This window comes from Melanostigma gelatinosum (genome assembly GCF_949748355.1).
Source record: "Melanostigma gelatinosum genome assembly, chromosome: 9".
Lineage (NCBI taxonomy): Eukaryota > Metazoa > Chordata > Actinopteri > Perciformes > Zoarcidae > Melanostigma > Melanostigma gelatinosum.
The window spans coordinates 19,442,174-19,461,367 of NC_136642.1; the positions used below are offsets into that span (position 1 = coordinate 19,442,174).

General features: G+C 46.7%; 1 protein-coding gene across 1 annotated transcript in view; it reads left to right on the top strand.

Annotated features, from left to right (window-relative positions):
- The first annotated feature begins 1,331 nt into the window (after positions 1-1,331).
- The window catches only part of znf407 (zinc finger protein 407), a 149,434-nt gene continuing 131,571 nt past the window's right edge, over positions 1,332-19,194 (top strand). Inside the window, exons 1-3 of the mRNA XM_079275762.1 lie at positions 1,332-1,837; positions 2,035-4,281; positions 9,731-9,845. Coding sequence (XP_079131888.1) covers positions 1,435-1,837; positions 2,035-4,281; positions 9,731-9,845 — 2,765 coding nt within the window. The 5' untranslated portion in view covers positions 1,332-1,434. The remainder of the gene's footprint in view (positions 1,838-2,034; positions 4,282-9,730; positions 9,846-19,194) is intronic.

The following is a 19,194-nucleotide window of genomic DNA, read 5'->3' on the forward strand; positions in this document are numbered from 1 at the left end:
AGTACAGTCGAGAAACATGTCGCTAGTTAGCCGCGGTAGCCAGCAGCAGTACCCACAACAACTTCCCCTCATATGTGTGGAGGTGAACGAGCAATCTACGCCATGAAAATAGTTTTCACGCGGTGTCTTACACTGCAACACTCGACCGTTGTCGTTTCACTTTTTTACAGATCCTACGTTTACATTTGCAAGTAGACTTAGGCGTATAAGCATAAACATGGCATGACCCTTTAGTTTACACACACACACACACACGTAAATCTAGCTGAAGTACAGAATTTATTATATATATTTTACCTAAATCCTAACTAATAATAAAGGATAAAAGGCAGATAAAAGGTACATACATTTTGAACCTTTGTGACAATTTACACATGGATGTGCTGAAACATTTGTTGCTCGAGGTGCACTGTATATATTTTACACACACTATGTATTATATGGCCGTTGAGAAAGCTGCAAGTAAGTAAAACACAAGCAAATGAAAAATAACACCAATCGGTTTGAGTGTTTTATGGCAAAAAGAAACATGCTGCAAATGGAGAAAATACAAGCAAATCGAGAAACACTTCTGAAGTGGCCGTGCATTGAGCTGTCTACCCAATGTAAAATTATGTTGAATATGTGCAGCAGAAGAAAAGACGTTGAGACTGCTGCAACACTAGAAATGTGGTTATTCATCATGAATTGTTACGCTATACTTCATATACTTTTACTGGTCTAATTGTGGCAACAACTGGAGCGCTATTGAATCATGTCTATAAGCATTTAGGAATGGTTCTTAAACCAGCATTGCCATATGTATGCACCATTAAATGACTGTGACTTATGTGGACTTGTTTTCCCACTAAATGACCAGCAACAGCAAGCTCACATGCTGGAATGTTTGTACCGAACACTTAGAGCCTGGAAGCACTAGATGGCGACATTTACTTGTGCTGAGGCTGATGGTGCTGTTAAATGAGTGATCGTTTTTCAGAAGCTTGTGTTTAACTACACAATTTGTGGCAAATGCACTTTACTTGTTTCCAGAATGTTTCTTTAATTCACTAAATTGTGTTGTAGACGATTGAAGATGCCATTCATATATTCCGTTTCTTTCTTTCTTTCCAGGAGTTTGATGATAGCGATCAACTTCACTGTTATACGATCATAGCAGGCTATGAAATGGATAAAGCGTTGATATCGGCAAAGGAGGCTGTTGAGGACAAAGGTTGTGATAATGACACCAGTGGGAAGGTGCAGCCAGGTGACGTGGAAATGGAGGAAACTAAAAGAGACTCACCCGTTGGGACCGCCAAGCCCGACGGACCAGATGAGGAAGTCGCTGAGAGGCTGCGGCCTGACTCTGTACCAGAAGATGGGGATAACCTCTGCACGGTTTGTGGCTTCTCTGCCAAATGTCCGAGATCGCTGAAGATCCACTCTTCAAGAATGCACGGAAAGAACTCAAAGAGTACCAATAGAACTGCAAAGCCGGCCGAAGAAAATGAAAAAGAGTCGGACGGGAGTCCGGCTGAAACCCAACAGGAAGTAGACATGGAGACGGAGAGTGCTGCTGAAGTCAAACAAAACCAGGAGTCTGATGTTGATGAGCTGAGGTCAGCAGCCACCGACGGCATCCACACAAATAGTTTCATGAAAAAGGAAACTGTATTAGACAAACAGCAGGCAGATCAAGAGGAGGCACTCCCTGCCCAAGAGAGACGAGTTAGCAAGAGAACCCCAAAACCTAAGATTATACATTCGTGCAACTACTGTGGACAAGAGTTTAGGGACAAGTCCCCTCTGGACGTACATATCCAGACATACCACACCAAAGACACCCCATACACATGTGAGTATATGCTATGCTCACGTTAAAGGTGAAATTCAAAATTCATGTTATTCTAAAGATGTTAGCTAGCTGAGACAGTAGATAGTTTGTGCCATCAAAAATATCGATGGATTTTTTACAAATCCTAAGCATAACATGTTAATGATATCTAAATGATCTTTTGGCTCAATTGTGTGTGTCTTTGAAATGTGTTTCAGTTGAGGCTGGCGAGAACACGGGCGAAGACAAGGAAGCCGAGGACCCTGGCAGCACTCTGAAGGCCACCCCGACCAGAGTGGCCGCTAAACGGACGTTCAGCAGGTTCCAGCTGAAGTGTTCAAACTGCGATTTCAGGGTTAGCACCCCCGCGTTGCTTGAAAACCACACGAGAGTAAAACACCTTAACCAGGAGTGGTACCGCTGCAAATTGTGTAACTTCCTCTCGGCCACGTCCGAGTGGATGGACGCTCACCTGTCCTCGGACAGTCACATGCGGCAGCAGAAAGGGGAGAAAAGCAGCCACTCCGCCTCCTTTGACGCCTACGTCGAGAGCGTAAGCAGAGACGGCGCTGGAGAGGGTGCTAATGTGGACGATATGGTTCAGGTGGCTCGTGGAGAGGGGGCCGCTGCTTCGACAGAGGGGCAGCAGGTAACCGAGGCAGCTTCCATAGCTGCGTTGGTGGACGAGGAAGACTTAGAGCTCGAAACTCCCAGAAAGAAAAGAGGCAGACCAAAGCAAGGGTCCACGACCACTTGTGGATACTGTGGACTGGTGGTGTCCAACGCTACCAACCTCAGTGTCCACGTCCGCCGCAAACACAGCAAGGAGTACGGCTACAGCTGCACCCTGTGCAACTACAGCTGCGTGACCAAAGGGGACATGGATCGCCACTGTATCACGAAGAAACATGTCAGACGCGCACAAGAGTGCGCCAACAACAACAACAACCAGGCCAACAATCACACAAGTGCGTCACCGGAGGAAGCCACAACTGGACAAGCACAGGAACCGAATGCATCCCTGCAGAGCGCCGACAGAGAGCCGGAATCTGACGACTCGGCCGCAAACCAACGCAGCGGAGAAGAGCAGCCGCAGTCGGACACGAGCCAGAGAAAAAGTAAATATGACTCCGTTAGCGCTTGCAGCTGTTGCGATTTTGTAGCTCAGTCGATCCCCTCGCTCCATCTTCACATCAAGAGAAAGCACACCAAAGATTTTGAGTACGTCTGCCTTGCGTGTAGCTACTATGCCGTAACCAGCAGGGAAATGTCTCGCCATGCCATCACAGACAAGCACAAACAGAAAAGCCAGAAATACCTGGAACCAGGAGAGAGCGAGGAACAAAGAGCTGCGGCGCTCCCGTTGGAAGAGGCCGTTGAGCTCGCGGAGGCCAACGCTGAATGTGAACACCTGAGCCCCACAGAGGAGTCCGACTCTTCTTCTGATGACAGCCAAGCTGCCGAAAGTCAGACTGCAGCCGCACCCACGGAGCCTGTTGATGCTGTTGACGCTGCTGCTGTGGTAGCTGGCGGTGCAGATGATGAGAAGCAAGTAGAGAGTATAGCATCCTCCAGTAGTGGTGAACCGGATCCAACCGACACGACAACTGGACTCACGGAGCTGTGTGAACCCCAGGAGGCTCCAGCAGAAGTTCATCCCACGGACGATCAGTCCGCACAGCCAGAGAGCCGGGAGGAAGGGGGACAGCCAGCGGACGAAGAACCCCTGAATGCAGACGAGATGATTTTAGACCCAAAAAGCGACGACTCTCATTCAGACATGCAAATGTCCAAAGCGCTTCCCTTCGATGCCTGCATCGTGTCCGTGAAGGCCCTCGCTGAGCAGGAGCAGCTGCTGGAGGAAGGCCTGTCTCTGGAGGGCGAGGCCGCCGTCATATGTCTGACCGGGGGATCGACGGTGCCCTCCGGCTTCCTGCCCCCCAACTCCGCGTACGTCAGGAAGGTCAGGCGCAAGATTATGAAGGTGAGCGACGAAGCCAAGCGAATCAGCACCCGCATCCGCTGCGAGGACTGCGGCTTCATGGCCGACGGCATCAGCGGCCTCAACGTTCACATCTCCATGAAGCACCCGTCCAAGGAGAAGCATTTCCACTGCCTGGTGTGCGGCAAGTCGTTCTACACCGAGAGTAACCTGCACCAGCACCTGACCAGCGCCGCCCACCTGCGCAACGAGCGCAACAGCGTGGAGGCACTGCCCGAGGGGGGCGCCAGCTTCAAGTGCGTGAAGTGCACCGACCGCTTTGGAACGGAGCAGGACCTGTTCGTCCACATCAAGGAGAAGCACGAGGAGCTCCTGAGGGAGGTCAACAAGTACGTGTTGGAGGACACGGAGCAGATCAACCGTGAGCGCGAGGAGAACCAGGGCAGCGTGTGCAAGTACTGTGGCAAGGTGTGCAAGAGCAGCAACTCCATGGCCTTCCTGGCACACATCCGCACACACACCGGTACGTACGCATCTTCTGTTTACTCACACACTCTTCGTCTTTCTGCTACTCGCTGTGTGCCACATACACAATGAACAGACGCCAGTGCAGTATGTATGCTGCGTAAAAGCAGGTCAAAGCTGTTATCCCTCATCCCTCACAAACTGCATTTTCAATGCATTGTTAAGCAATTTATGAACTGATTAGAAATGAGGTTTTGATCAGAAGGTAGTTTAAAAACACGAATGTGTAACTTTGCAGTTGTTGCATAAATCATTCAACCTTCTGTGACTGATTTAAAGCCTCGTGAGCACATCGCGTTTTGCCAAAAAGAACAATACCCTCTTTGTGTGGCTGCCTCGGCTATTAGGCCGTTTGTTTTTAGGTACAATTGCTTCGAGTTGGGAGACGCAGCCTCCTCTTTGGCAGCTCAAGCTAATGTTAAGGCCACTATCTACTGCAGCCAGGTAATAGCTGTTTCAGCAGAGGTGAAGGTAAAGACTGATTGAGCTTCAGACCAGCAGGAGAGACGCTAATGGACCCCAGATTGGGATTCCCTGAGCAACGCTTGGTCAGAGACATGTGCGACTCATAATTGATGTGTCCATTACCGAGACTCAGTTGTAATTATAGTCAATAAGTCTCTGTAAATGTGTTAAAGCTTAGGCTAAAAGCATTGGCGGTCCAAAGAGAGGTGGGCTAATAATTTAAAATAATCAATGCAGACGTATTCAAAGCCTTTAATTTCCCTTGTGTCTGTACGTCCATGTTTGTGTATGTATGTGTGTGTGTGTGTGTGTGTGTGTGTGTGTGTGAGCGCTCCTACGCCCAGCGAACGTGTGTATATGTCAGCCTTCATGGCTTGCTGATTATCCTCAATCCATTAAGATTTATCTTGTCATTTATAATGCAAAGCAGGGCTGCGTCGGTCAGGGCTTTCGGCTGGGAAATGTCCAGCAGGTTAAGAACATAGGGCGCTCCATTACTTCTCCCTGACCATGTGTATTAATTGCTTTTAAAATCAACTTAATGCAGGAACGAGATGCGAGGGCGACATCAATAAATGCCCTTCTCTGCCTCCTGCGGTTCATCCCCCTTTCAGCCCAAACTTTAATGGGACTTTAATTGGAGTCCATGCTCTGTGCTTGCCATGCCTTGGTTGTGTGCATGAAGTGTCTGTTGTGCGGGAGATGAAACAGGATTGTTTCCACTCTCGGGCTCCGTGACGGTGGACGGTTTAGGTGTAGGTATTGTAGCTTTTGTCAAAAAAAAACAACCAACAACATAATATTCCCTCGCTGAATGCAGCATGAAGTACTTAAAAGCAGTGTGCGGATTTCACTCCCTCATGTCATCAAATTCCCATAAATGCAACGGGCCAAAAACGTGCGGCAGTAAAATATTTTGGATCGGCTGCTGTTGCTTTCGGTCGTATAAGAGGGATAATTTTACTCTGAGGAATCGTGTGTTGTCCTTTAATGTAGTACGTATGCCAGTCACCTTGCGTGCCCAAAGTCAGATTGCTTAAAGCTGCGAGGAGGTTAAAATCCGGATGATTAATGTGGAGCCACCACTTTCTTCTTATTAACGAATAGTCTATATATGTATTCATAATTTTACCCGGTGTCATAATTCCTGAGTTTTGAGGTCACTTACTTAACGTTACTTAAGAAAATGAAAGCTGTGACACGGAGGTCCCAACAGATGGCTTCAAGTCAAGGGCACATCCCAGAGGTTTCAAATGATGAATACGTTGTTGTTTTTTAAGGTTTACCTCATTTTATGCAATTGAGTTATGTTCTTGTTTATAAGATTACTTTCATTTATGCTGTTGTTATTTGTGCGACGCAGCTATTTCTCTTCATTTTGACAACATATGCCAGTTGTTATTATTGCTAAGTTCCCTCATTACAGTGAATTATTTACCTTTTTATGTGGCGGCCATTTATTCTGGGAGTTTGTTTGTGGGGGCCGTGGAGCTGCACAGAGGGGGGGGGGGGTCTGCCGGGTGTCTGGGCTGGGAGCACGTCCACATCCTTTTAATTAAGACCTAGTTTTCAGTCACTTGATTAATCAGTGAAATCAGGAGACAGTGGTGGGAGGCTGCACACAGATTTGTCAATTTGTCCCTTTTTAAAGGAAACACGTACACATGGCTTGTGTTTTGCCAATGAGGGTACAACTGGAATTTGCATTTTGAGGCAAATTGGTCACTTTTTCACCGGAGTGAGCTGTCTGACCTCAGACTGAGCCTTAAAGTAAGAGACACGCGTGCCATGCATGCAGGCTCGCACACAGGATGTGATGTGTGTTCAGAGAAGTAAAACTGTAGAACAGGTAGAAACATACAAACATGTCAGCTGTTGATACCCTTTCTAAGGCCGTTGAACCCTTAAAGTTATTTAGTGTTTTCCCCCAGGATTTTATATTCTATGAAGTATTAAAAATCACCTTTAGAGCATCATGGGACGTTAACACCTCTACTGAAAGCAATGTCGGCCACCAGCCTTGTTTCAGATTGAAAGTGCCTGCACAACGGCCTATTTTCAAGTATTACATTTTGATTTGTATTGTTTCTGTGGTGAAGTGGTAACTCCCAGTGTTTACAGCTGTTGGATGCAGAAGCACCCAAAGTCGCCCGGCAGGTGTGCAACACTGTGAATGACTGAATGTAGTCTTTCTCTACCAATTTCAAACAAGCAGTTCTGTTTGTTCAACTGATCAGTTTGTGAGCACAGTTTGTAAAGTTTCCCCCAGAGAAGAAGACATCACACGCATTGGGGGAGGAAAAAACCAGAACCCTCTCGATTCCCTTTTTAACGTGTGTTTTGTGAGTCCTCACTAAAAGGCCAGAGTGTCTCTTTAATGCAGCCGCATATTTGAACAGTTTGTTGCATTTATTGACTGGAGATGAAACTCTGTGTTTGTGAAACAGGAGATCAGGCTGGGTGACATGGAGAGAATCAAATCTCACAATATTTTTGACCAAATACCTACAATATCAATATTGCAATGATATTGCAGGGTTGACTTTTGGTGCCTTCACAAAACAATAAAAAAAAATAGATTTTTGATAGATAACCATCAGTAAGGGTTACTGTAAAACCAGGAAAAGACGACACTTATACCATCCTGTGATATCCACAACCTCAGACCATATCTGGTCTCATATCATGATATGGACATAATATCTATATATTGTCCAGCTCTGGAGGGAGAGATGCTTTTCTCTCCCTCTCCTCCCCTCTAGCTCGCAGTTCCTGTATGGTCCTATGGCTCCAGTCATTTAAAGACATTGTGATGTATAAAGGTACATTTTGACTGGATGTCTGTAACCCTCTGTGTGACGGATCATGATAATAAACAGAGCTCGCTGCGTCTACCATGAGGTACGGTTGAAGCCGGACAGGAAAAAAAAGACATTTATTTATATGAAATGTATAATTCTCTTCCTCCAAACCGGAAGATTAAAGCCAAGGATATGACAGGAGTGTGTGGCATGTGCAAGGCTTAAGACATCACCTTGCGCGGTCACAGTGTGTGTGCGAGCGAGCGCTCGGAGTGAAACATTACACGAGGTTCCCCTCTCCTCTCAGGAAATGAATTAGTCATTCCCTGTCTCATCGGGGATGTGAGGGAGCCACATCGCCTCTGTGTGGATGGCAATATTAATTTAACATGACACTGCATTGATGGTCAATTTCAGTTTCACGGAGGCTGTTTAAGTGGAGTGGTGGAGTATTAATGTGATAAGATGTGGGAACTGAGGGACGTTACATCTCCCTCCTCTCTGCCATGTCTCATACTCAGCCAGCCATCTGGACAAATCAGCTCCCCACACGCCTCTCTCACCTCAACTTTAGGTTGAGTGAGCGAGCGAGCGCGTGTGTGTGTGTGTGTGTGTGTGAGAGAGTGATTGTCTCTCCTTCTGTTTGTCCATGGGTGGTTACGTCTTCTGAATGTAATGTGTGCGTCTGCATGAACATGCATAAGGTGTGAGGTGGGGCTCCGAATCTAGATGTAGGTACGTGTTGGCGTGATGGTGGGTGTGGTGTGAGCGTGCGTGTCTTGTATTTTTGTTGTTGTTGTTGTTTTTCCGGGGTGTTGATGATCGTGTTGTGTGATTTGTGTGTGTGTGTGTGAAAGTGTCTGCACATTTAGGTGTGAAGTGTGTTTTATGTATAGGTTTTTGTTCTTGTGTGTTTTATTTGTGACTGTGTAGTGATTTGCGTGTACTGTACGGGACATGTGAAATGAAGAGGCTGCCTGGCTCAACGTTCACATCTCCATGAAGCACCCGTCCAAGGAGAAGCATTTCCACTGCCTGGTGTGCGGCAAAGCCCCCCCCCCCCCCCCCCCCCCCCCCTCCATGTTTATGGGCCTTGTTAGCACACGCTTGCCTTTCAATCTTCGTTACCGTTAAAATTCGATGTGTCGTACTTCCAGCTCACAGCAAGTGAACCGTGTATGAACGAATTAGTAATCTACACAAAGTGCTTTATCAAATCAGCCACTGCCCCTGGAATAAATATTGTCGAGCGTCTTGCGATATTCCCTGCGAGCGGGCGAGGGTTCGCTCAGAAGACGCGCACGTGGATGCACCAGGCTGCCACTGTGTGATGCCGGCCTGAATCCGGCCCAGCCCGCCAAACGAAACGTCCATTTTATTTTTAACAAATGCACACGTTTAATATTTTTGCGAGAAAGTGTAGGCTTTAGCAACTTATGTCCCTGAATATAAAGTTTGGTATTATTTGTTAAACCCAAAGGAATACGTGATTTTTGCCACAACAACCATTTTTATTCACCCCAACTCTGAAGGCCCCTTCCCTGTTTTTCACCGTGAGCTGGATGTTTGTGCGTCACACAGATAGCGCCCTCAGCCCCTTCGCGGCTCTGCTCTTGAATGACGGATGGCGGGCAGAGGCTCTGCCACTCTCTCAAACGCCGCCCCGCCCCCCCGGACTTATTAATGACAATAATTAGGGAGAAACCTCCCTGAGAAGCCCGCCGGAGTGATTAGCGCTTTAATGATGGAACGGGAGGTAGTGAGCGCACACAGAATTGATTTACGCATTCGCCCTGACCTTTGGAATCCAATTTACGCATCCAGAGGCAAAGGAAGAGTAGGTAAGAGATGAAGGAGAGTGACAAGGATGGATAGAGAGTGAAGGAAGAGACGCCTGGCACTCGGGAGTGTGACTGTAGTTTTTATGGGGGACTGCAGTAAGGGCATCTGTTTTTTTTCTTCATAATTCTGCAGTCCTTTAATGACTCTGGAGTTGGTTGAAGTCCTCTCACAGAACTAATAACGGTCCAACACGCCTGGCATTGAGAAAACGATCTGTAACGTAGAATCTGATTTCTGCCCAGCGGCTATGCAGTCGTGTTTCTTTGCGATTGCCACCGCGGTCTTTCAAACGTAATGTTATTGTGGGATGTGAACTCTCGTCGTGCTTTTGTTTTGCAGGATCCAAGCCCTTCATGTGCAAGATCTGCAACTTTGCGACCGCCCAGCTGGGAGACGCCAGGAACCACGTGAAGAGACACCTCGGCATGAGAGAGTACAAGTGCGACATCTGCGGGTGAGTTACAACGGCCGCCATGTTTAGGAATATGATTTAAAACGCAAGGAGCGGAAACAAAGGCTTTGCTACGTCACAGCTTAAGACGCTGGTCAACTCTTTAGACAACTGAACAGACTTTTCCACTCTTGCATAACTAGTGTTTCTCTCGTCTAACTGATCATTGTTACGAGCCATGAGGCCAGAAACAGAATTTAGATGATACCAGAACATTAGTGTCCCATATTTATATGGAAACATATTCAGGGATACTTTAGGAGGCATTTGGTATGTTTTCCAGAACAGCTGCCAGAGCTTTCAGTTGAAACAAAACAGCCAGCGAGTGGTTGTGTTGCTCCGGTCAGGTGGAGTAAGGTTTCATGTTGGTGTCTAAGGAGCGATCTGCTAATTATCCTTTGCTCAGCCCACTTTAAATTGCATTTGTCTCAAGCTAATTCATAATTCAATCCAATTAAACCCTGTCCGACCACAATGAGACATTCTGTTCTGATGTAGAGACTCCTTGTCAAAATCGTGAGATTTCAATCTGTAAAAAAACCCCCAAACATTAAAACCTTCCACGCACTGCTTAAATGAGCTGTTGTATAAATATATATAAAGAATATCATTTTTCTGTCTTTCGAGATCATGGCACATTTAATATTCTGGTAGAAGCTCTTAATACATTGACTATTATTCATTTCGGAGAGAAAGCAATCAATCAAAAGGCAATTTAACATAAAAGTAGCGAGACGCAGTCCAAAAACAATCCGAACATTTCAGTACCAGTCACACCTTAATGTGTGAATCACGTTCCCTCACCTTCAACTGCCCCCAGGCCTTTTCTTAAGAAGACAAATGTATTGCTGCTGGTCAGCGTTCCTCCTATCCCAGTTTACTCTGCCTACCCTTTTGTTTCAGCTGTACACATAGTCCTAATTGCCAGTTTATGTAGGTAACCGCGAGCCTATAAATACCCAGCAGTGCCAGAGTACAGCGATATCCCGCTACCTTGTACCCCCTACATGTGGACCATATGTTGTGTTCAGCTGGTTCCATTCCCGCGGTAGACCTCCTCGCTGCCGTGCCATGTTCGGACGGACGTGTTAAGCTGTTTAACATGCAGTCGGGGAATAGAGTAAATTGTGGGATTTCCAGCTTTGTGCCATCGAGCTTCTGCGGCTACACTCTCGCTAAGATGGAGACATATGTGGAGTTATTAGCTTCTCCCTCTGTGTAATTCTGTGTAAACCGTTGCATTTAGTTCAGTCGCGGGCCGATTTTGTTCTTTTTCTTCTTTTGTTTTAAAGCCGAGCAGAGCGAATGTGTTTATTTGCTACCGCTGATGTTTCGCAAACATATTACAGCGGGAGCAAAACACGCCTTTGGTTTTAAACACAGCTTCTCCTTTAATGAGAGGAAAGGCTCATGTTTCACAAGCCCTCCAGCTGAAAACCTTCTTCTCCCAAGTGCTGCAAAATGGGTTTGGGCTTTTGACCAAGCGGTGTCTCGACTTTACACACACACGCACGCACGCGCGTCTGCGTACAGAGCAGTTTCCCCGCTATGCCTGTTTTTAAATGGGACGACTAAATACAGCCCCTGGTTTCACAAATCATGCGGGTGGAGGAGCCGAGTGCTGCCAGTGCCAGCCGCCGGTGACAAATCGGCCCTGTGTGCGCTTTCAGTACTGACTGATCACCAGGCCATCGCTCCTCTTGACTAAAGAGCAGCAAACACAAAGAAAACCCTCCAGAACACCCTCATTAAGGCCAGAGCCATACATACCCGTTAGCCTGCACCCCCTTCCCAAACTTCTCACGTTTTGGTGCTGCGTCCTTAACCTGAATCTAAAGCACGCTGCTAACGGATGGCCACGTGTCCGGGTATAATGTTTAAAGTGAGATTATGGTGCGATTAAGTTCTGCATTCTCCTGCGGACGCTTAAGATACATTTCGTAACCAAAAGAAAGAAACGTTTTTCCAGATATTTGTTTGTGAATCACCATTAATCATTTCAATTAACACAAGACTATCTTGAGGCTGTTTTCTTTTTTACAATATAATATTTGTGTTTCATTCATTTATTTCATGCTCACAGACTCTCGGGCCTCCACGGGACATGGAGTTTTGCTGCTATAGTTTATTGCCATTTTGTTCAGAGCACCGGCTCAGCATATTGTTTGTGTTCTTTTCCTTTCCTTTCTTTCAAAAAGACCCCCCCCCCCCCTCACCGCCATCGATTGCCGTGTTTTCCTTGTTAAAGTTTCAGACCAGAAGATTATCTCGACTGTGACGCGGCGATCGGGCGGCTGTGCTGCACCTCGGCTGTCCACCTCACTTCAGCGTCGCCGCACTTGTTGAACTGGTTGATCGTTAAAGATCATATTGTTGTGGCATTTAATTAACAAATGCAAATGCGAGGCCAGGACACATTGGAGCCCCCTGACCACGCTGCCAATCACACCTGAGTGGGCCGGTCAGCGCCTCGCTCACCATCGCCAACACTTTATAGGCTTTCTGTCTCCGCCTCGCCGATTCTCTCCATTCCTCTACACATCCGCGTCCACGCCTCTGTCCATCTGTCCGCCTGCTTGTCTCTTTGTTTGTAAAAGAGGACCGCTCTGTCCTAATTCGCCCATAAAGAACTCTTTATGGTGCAAAAACAGCAGAAAGAAAAAAACTGAAATTGGCTGTTAGCAGACAAGATGAGATTCCTCATATTTAATTGGTTGAAAAGAAAAAATCTCCAGCATGTGAGACGGCAGATTCTTGCATTTCCTCGCGGTTGTGTTTTGTCCACAGTGGGGCTCGGGCCACTTAATGAGCCTCCTCCTCCTCTCCTCCATCATCCAACAGAAAGGCCCTGGATTCAGCATTTCCACCCTCTCGTCCTCCCCAAAGATGCAACGGACATCCAGTGCTGTTGTAGGTGTTAAATTATGCATAAACAGTCTAAATGCTTGAGGCATTGGTTTAATATCTTAGCCCGGGCCTTGGAAGCCTTAACGCTATCAGGGACGTGGATTGTCCTCTTGTGCACTGCCGTGTTTATGATTATGGGTCATAAGCTGCCCGTTTGCTAGGGTCACTTCAGGAATTCGAACAAAAACCTTTTGCTTTCTCACGACACACAAAAAAAAGTTTGCAATGTGCTGAAGTTTGTCTTCTCCGTGGAGGAGGCTGCATTGTGTTTCCCCCTCCCTCCCTCCCAGTTTTCTTGACTTAGTGTTGGAGGGAGTATATATAGTCATGATTTCATGTTGGGTGTGTGTGATTTGACTGTTAACAGGATGGGGCTGGCTCGTGTCAGGGTTTTTATGCCCCCCCTGTCTTGTGAGATCGTCTGGTCCGTACCCAGAATAGCCCATCAGTTCCGCCCTGCGTGGCTCATCCGCTGTAACGTGCCTTAATGCCCGGGCCTGTATGAGTAGTGTGAGGCCTGGCAGTGACAGTGGAGGAGCATCCTAGCTTGCTGCTTATCCAAAGAAAGCCGTCACTTAACTCAGCCCCTCTATTGTCTCTCCACACCCCTCTCCTTCTCCCCTGACATGATTCTCTATAATCCTCAAACAGATTCTGGTTAGAACTCCCTGAGAACTATTTTTATGTTTTTTTTTCTCTTTCCCTCCCTTCCTTCCATTTATACATTAATGGTTGTTGCAGATGAAGAGAGGGATCCCTATGAGGATGATTATAATGTCACTCCGCTGATCTCCCGCCGCCCCGAAATAATTGTACATCATCGCTTCATAACGTGTCGGAGGGACACGTTGGTGGCGTGCAATTAAAACCGCAGAATATAATACACCAAATTACTGCCTGTCAGGCCTATGAACAACACACTCGGTATTTGAGTTACACTTAATCATCACGTACATTAGCGATTTCGCTAAGATCCCGCCGCCCCACCCCCTCCCCCCTTCCGCTCATACAGCAAGGGCGTGAAACTCCCTGCTCCTCCCAGGCTGAGGGATTGTGTCTGCGGGGCAACAGCTCGAGGGATAGCTATGTATTTATGTTCTGAAAGCTCCTAACGTCACACGCTCTGTGTGCACCTGGAAGCCTGCTTCTGAATTCATTAACACACAGCTACGGATGTAAACGTTGAATATATGTATTTGTTAACAAAAACGCAGTTAAACGCATGTAAAGTGAGAATAATCTAAAACCTTTAGGGGTAGAATTGCCTCCTATAATGTGGAGGTCCAATCAGTAAAAGTCGTCAGTTGAAGCAACAAATTCCCCAGTGCGTGGAGTTCTCCTGCTGCTGGCAGTGCCTACATGTACCAGGATGCATTGCGGCCATATCATTCTTGCATGACTAATGCAGCCACCACCGAAGACAACACTTTATTTACACAATGAAACTTAGAACAGGAGTAGGGAGTTGACTTGTGCGCCCGCTGAGGCGGAGACTCGAACATCTGAGCTGCAAAATAACCTCGACGCAGCTGCTGTGTCCTCACGTATCTCCCTGAACTTCTGTACGGATAAAATGGCAACCACATACTTCAATATCTTATGCATGTCCTCCTTATCTAAATGGGTATTGCCCTTTTTTTAAAAACTTGTTTTGATCAATCTAATTTATACGTGTTCGTCTTCAGTCCCAATCAGGAAGATGTACGGATGTTTACTGCCGTGGACACTTAAGAGTTTGTGTCTGGGAACACGGCCCTTGTCAGTCAGCGCAGTCCCCTTCACCAAAATAAACACATTTTGCCCTGATGCATTTAACTAAATTTAGTGCGCCATTATCGGAAATGAAATAAGTAACGCTAAAGGTCATTTGGAAAATAATGCAGAAAGGCTGGTCTGGAAAGGTTAAGTATGTGACGAAGCCGTTCTGATGATAACGAGGGCTGCGTATGGCTCGCAGAGCTCGGCATTCTGGTTTGACTCGGCACTCTGCGATCGCTCTTTATGACCGAGACAGCTTTACAGCCCGTTACCCCCCCATAACACGATAAAGCGCAGCATAATGGATTGGATGTGTTTAGTAGCCTTGGGCTGATGTTTGTAAAATTAATGTTTTTTGCAATAGAAACACACTCATGCACACGCAGAAGAAAGGCAAGAGAGGAAAAAAAGAGAGGAGAGAGAGAGAGAGAGAGAGAGAGAAAGAGAAATCAACTCCGGACAGCATCGATGTATCAATATAAATCCGCCAGTGTGCAGTTAAACACTTTTTATACTTGTTTTGCAGCTGGATTGTCAAAACTTTATTTCCTCACAAGCGCCGCGTCCTCGCAGATATCTCTCAGCCGAAGAGATGACAACGAACACACGGCTTCATCAGTCCGGTCTGGATTACGGGCCCCAATACTCAGCAGAAAGGGGACGATCGCTATTAGATTTGTGTTTCAAATTACACCAGTACTTGGGGGAGATAAGTCTGTTTGCTCAGTCAGTCTCATGTTGGTGAAAGGGTGCTTTTTTTTGAAGAGTTCGAATGGGACCCCATACAGCATCTGCGAGCGCCGCAGACCAAAGGGAGGAATCTCTGTCAGCAGATCAGTCCCATTAGCTTTTAATAACAATCTCGTGTTCTTTAGTGGGCCCAGAACTGGGGCCTGGGGGCTTCATAATCAGAGCGTTTCACTTTAATCAAAGGCAAACAAAAACAAACACTGGGTTCCAGGCGCTAAACGGCGAGATCAGTAGTTGAGCTAGGGAGCCAGCGCAGCACATGGGCTTATGATAGTAAGTTATAGGACTCTGGGGGACCGTCTAACTTAAGAGGCCATTGTCCGCACAGTGTATGATCTCAGTAGCTCCCTTTCTAAAACATTAAACTTCTTGTGGTCTCAGCCTTTCTCAGATTTTTTTTATCACTTTTTGTTTTCATTAAATCTCAACCTGCAGGACGAAAATGAAGTAGTAAATAGAATGGGGTAGTAATCTTTTTTATTTATTTATTTAGGCTTTTTTATTTGACGATGAAGAGACGGAGACTAGAAATGGGGGAGAAGGACTATGACGTGTCGTGACTACTCCGCTATGAAGGCACTTCAGCAGCAGTAACTTTTTGCCTTACGAGACCGTATCTTCAGAGCATTTATTCATACACTTTGAATTTACCTTCGAAGGATTAATATCGGCTAACCAAGGCGAATTCGCTCCATTCGCTAGAGAAACATAAGCAAAGTTTGCTCCCTCCCCCTCCCTAGAAAAAAGTCCCCACAAAAGAAGCACAAACTTTATCCTTTCAAAGTGGTTGAATTATTTTTAAAAAACGTTGCTGAACAATCCATTCTATAGAGTTAATCATGTCATAGGTATATTGTAGGAATAAAAAACAGAAAGAGGGGAAAGTTAATGAGTGATTAACAGCAGCAATTAAAAGATGAAGAGGAAGGCAGATGAAAAAAGGGGTGTAATTAAAATATCAGTCCTCTCATTGTCAGAAGTGCGGGTGTCATCCATTGTGCACTTATTAAAAAGCTGGGTGGAGGGGAAGGAGCAAACGGCGCTTAATTCCAGCAGCACAAAGTGTCTGGTAATCTGCCCATGGATGGAGCTGCGAAAGGCCGTAACTCACGTTTAAGTGTTGGGGCCGTGTCATTGCAGGTTCACAGTCATGCATTTCTGTGTTGACACCCATCGGGGCAGGGGATATTTGGCAGTCAGGAGTAATTTAACTTAATTAATGGGATGCATATTTGATGGAGGAATAAAATATCCCGGCTCAGCAAAGTGGAAAAGGGGAAAGATTTAGTGGGAGTTAAAGGTGGAGGGGAGAGTAATTTGTGCATTCAGTTACCGGCTGCTTGAGAGACAGAGAAGGAGGAGAGAGGGGAGGAGGAAGCGAAGGGGAGGATGAGAGATGGATGGTTGACACAAAGCTGAGCTGATGGGAATGGGCCGTCCTTCCATTGAGAGGGCCATCAGACTGACAACGCTTGATTTAATTGATATCCGGACTGAGCGCTTCCTCAGCGCAAACAGACACATTACGCTGGTTTGCAAACTCGTGGTAGCGCTTCCGGCTGCCAAGCGCCTTTTTTTTAAATATTCATGAGGGGGCTTTTAAGGGTGTTCGGCAGCGGCCTCCTCCTCCTCCTCCTCCTTCTTCTTCTTCCTTCCTTCCGCCGCCGCCCGCTTTCCAACATGTCTTTACTACCAATGCGCACACTTTACCCTTCCGCACGCTCGCGGCAGATGCGCTGGTTTTTCCCCGAGACAAACCCGCGGCCTGACGGAGAAGCTGTCACGCCGCTCTTCATCTCCCCTGGCACTTTTTAATTGACTTCCTGTAGGTATAGATTCCTTTCACGGCGAGTCTGCCACCGCGATGTTTGATATCGTCCCGGAGACTGGCACCTGGGACGCTTGTAGCTCATATCTCGGTCTCCGTCTTCCCTCTCCTCTGCCATCTCTCCCCCCCCCCTCTCTCTCTTTCTGTGTGATGGCCAGACTTATTGGGGGAACGGGGGAGAGGTAAAACGCAATCAGTCATTGCCATCATCATAATTGAGCTGATGTTCCTGCTGGGAGTGCTGGGGAAATGTTGGCTTGGGTGGAAGGGGAGGCTCTTTGTGTCTGACTGAAGCCGTTAGTCGTATTAGGCCGACGTGCAGGGCAGGTACCGGGCCCTCTGTGAGATTGGACGTCAGCCAGTTCGTGCTGTCCGATGGATATGATGTGGTTTGTTTGATTACGTACTGTATTTATCGTTGAATGAATCAACACTATGTCTGAGCTAAGCTCTTAGGTCTAATGAAACAATTTGATCAGGCTCCAAACAATTATGTGCGGATTATGGTTATGATTAGTGGTTCAGGTCAAGTCAGGTTCATTTGTATAGCCCAGTATTGCTTACGGTGCCTCGATGAGCTTCACAACACCACGACTTCAGCAACGCAGCCTGAAGAGAAAACCGGCTGAAGAGAAAGACGTCGAAAATGGATTGGAAACAACAACACAGTTGCAGGAGCTAGAAATACAAACAGGTTAGTAATCCAGCAGCGAGATTATATTACGTCCCGTTACCAGTATTGTCCCAATGTTGTGTCAAAGGCTTTCTTTTTTTCCCTTCCTCCATAACTGGGATGGAAATCTCAGAGAAACACGCAGTCTTTTGGAAGTTTTCATATAATTTGGCCTTGAAAAATGGTGACATTTCAAGTTATGAAATACTGGCACAAACTGTCTGCTGTCGGTGGCTCGAGTCCAAAAAACAAAAAAAAACATTGTTAGTGATACAAGCCTTCATATCCATCGGTTCGCCAAATACCACTCTCACTTTGTGTGTCACATGTGGTCTGGCCCACACATGCTCATGAGAGGCAACACAAGCGGACAGGGCCTCCTCCTACACACTGCCAGCTATTTACACAATCTCACACACAGACACACACACACACACACACACACACACACACACAAACTTTCCTTTCCCTTCATGATAAAAGTCTGTACATGATGCTACATGGTGAACAGGCTGGGGAACATCATGTGTTGGTTCCAAAAAATGTGGTCTGGGGCCGAGCGAGGATCCGCAGCGTGGGCTAATTTTATTGTTAGTTTCCACCCATGAGGATTAATCAAGACGCAGAATGTGCAGTGTGAAGTTTATTTAGCTCCCCTCTCTGTGCAGTACGAGGACAGTTAGAGATGTGATTTGTATATTATCAGACGCACAGTATCCGAGGACAACACAGATGGTGTTTGTGAGCTGTAATATTTACGAATAAGGTTCCACTTTCTGTTGCAGATCTGAGGTCAGATCTTTTTTTCTTCTTTTTTTTTTTAATCACGTGCGTGCCGCATGTTTTCAGGGGGCTTGTTAAGTCGGAGTCGCGTTCTCCGCAGTCCATCATTCTGCGGCATCCTTCAGGCCTAATATCACGAGATCCAGATGATTCTCAGATTTATGAAGTGATATTGACCGTTGTCTATGCGAAACAGATAATAAGCCGTGATGAATGGCTGACATTAGTGATGAAATTACATCAACCTTAACGGGCTATTGTATTAACACACCTTGCCGATCTCCCCCCCCCCCCCCCCCCCCCCCCCGCGCCCGTTTAATTGATTAATTGCTGACGTGGATGGATGAGGGTTTGCGGGCCCTGAATCGGTGGCTGATTGCTAGTCAACCATAAACAGGAGCGGCCACAGTGGGCCCTCAAGGGCAATATTCATGCTCCCCAACCTTATGGTGATTCCTTATCCAGCTCTGACAAGAGGAAAAATATTCGGCCATAAAAACGCTGGTATCACCGGGCTGACATATAAAGCCCTCCGTCACTCCCTGCCTGCCTCCCCCTCTCTCCCTGCTTGCCCGTGTTGTGTCTCCTTTAGCTCTCAGTCGCTCAGCACACCCGTCGGACTCTGAAATCACACCGTCCTCCTCTGCATGTGT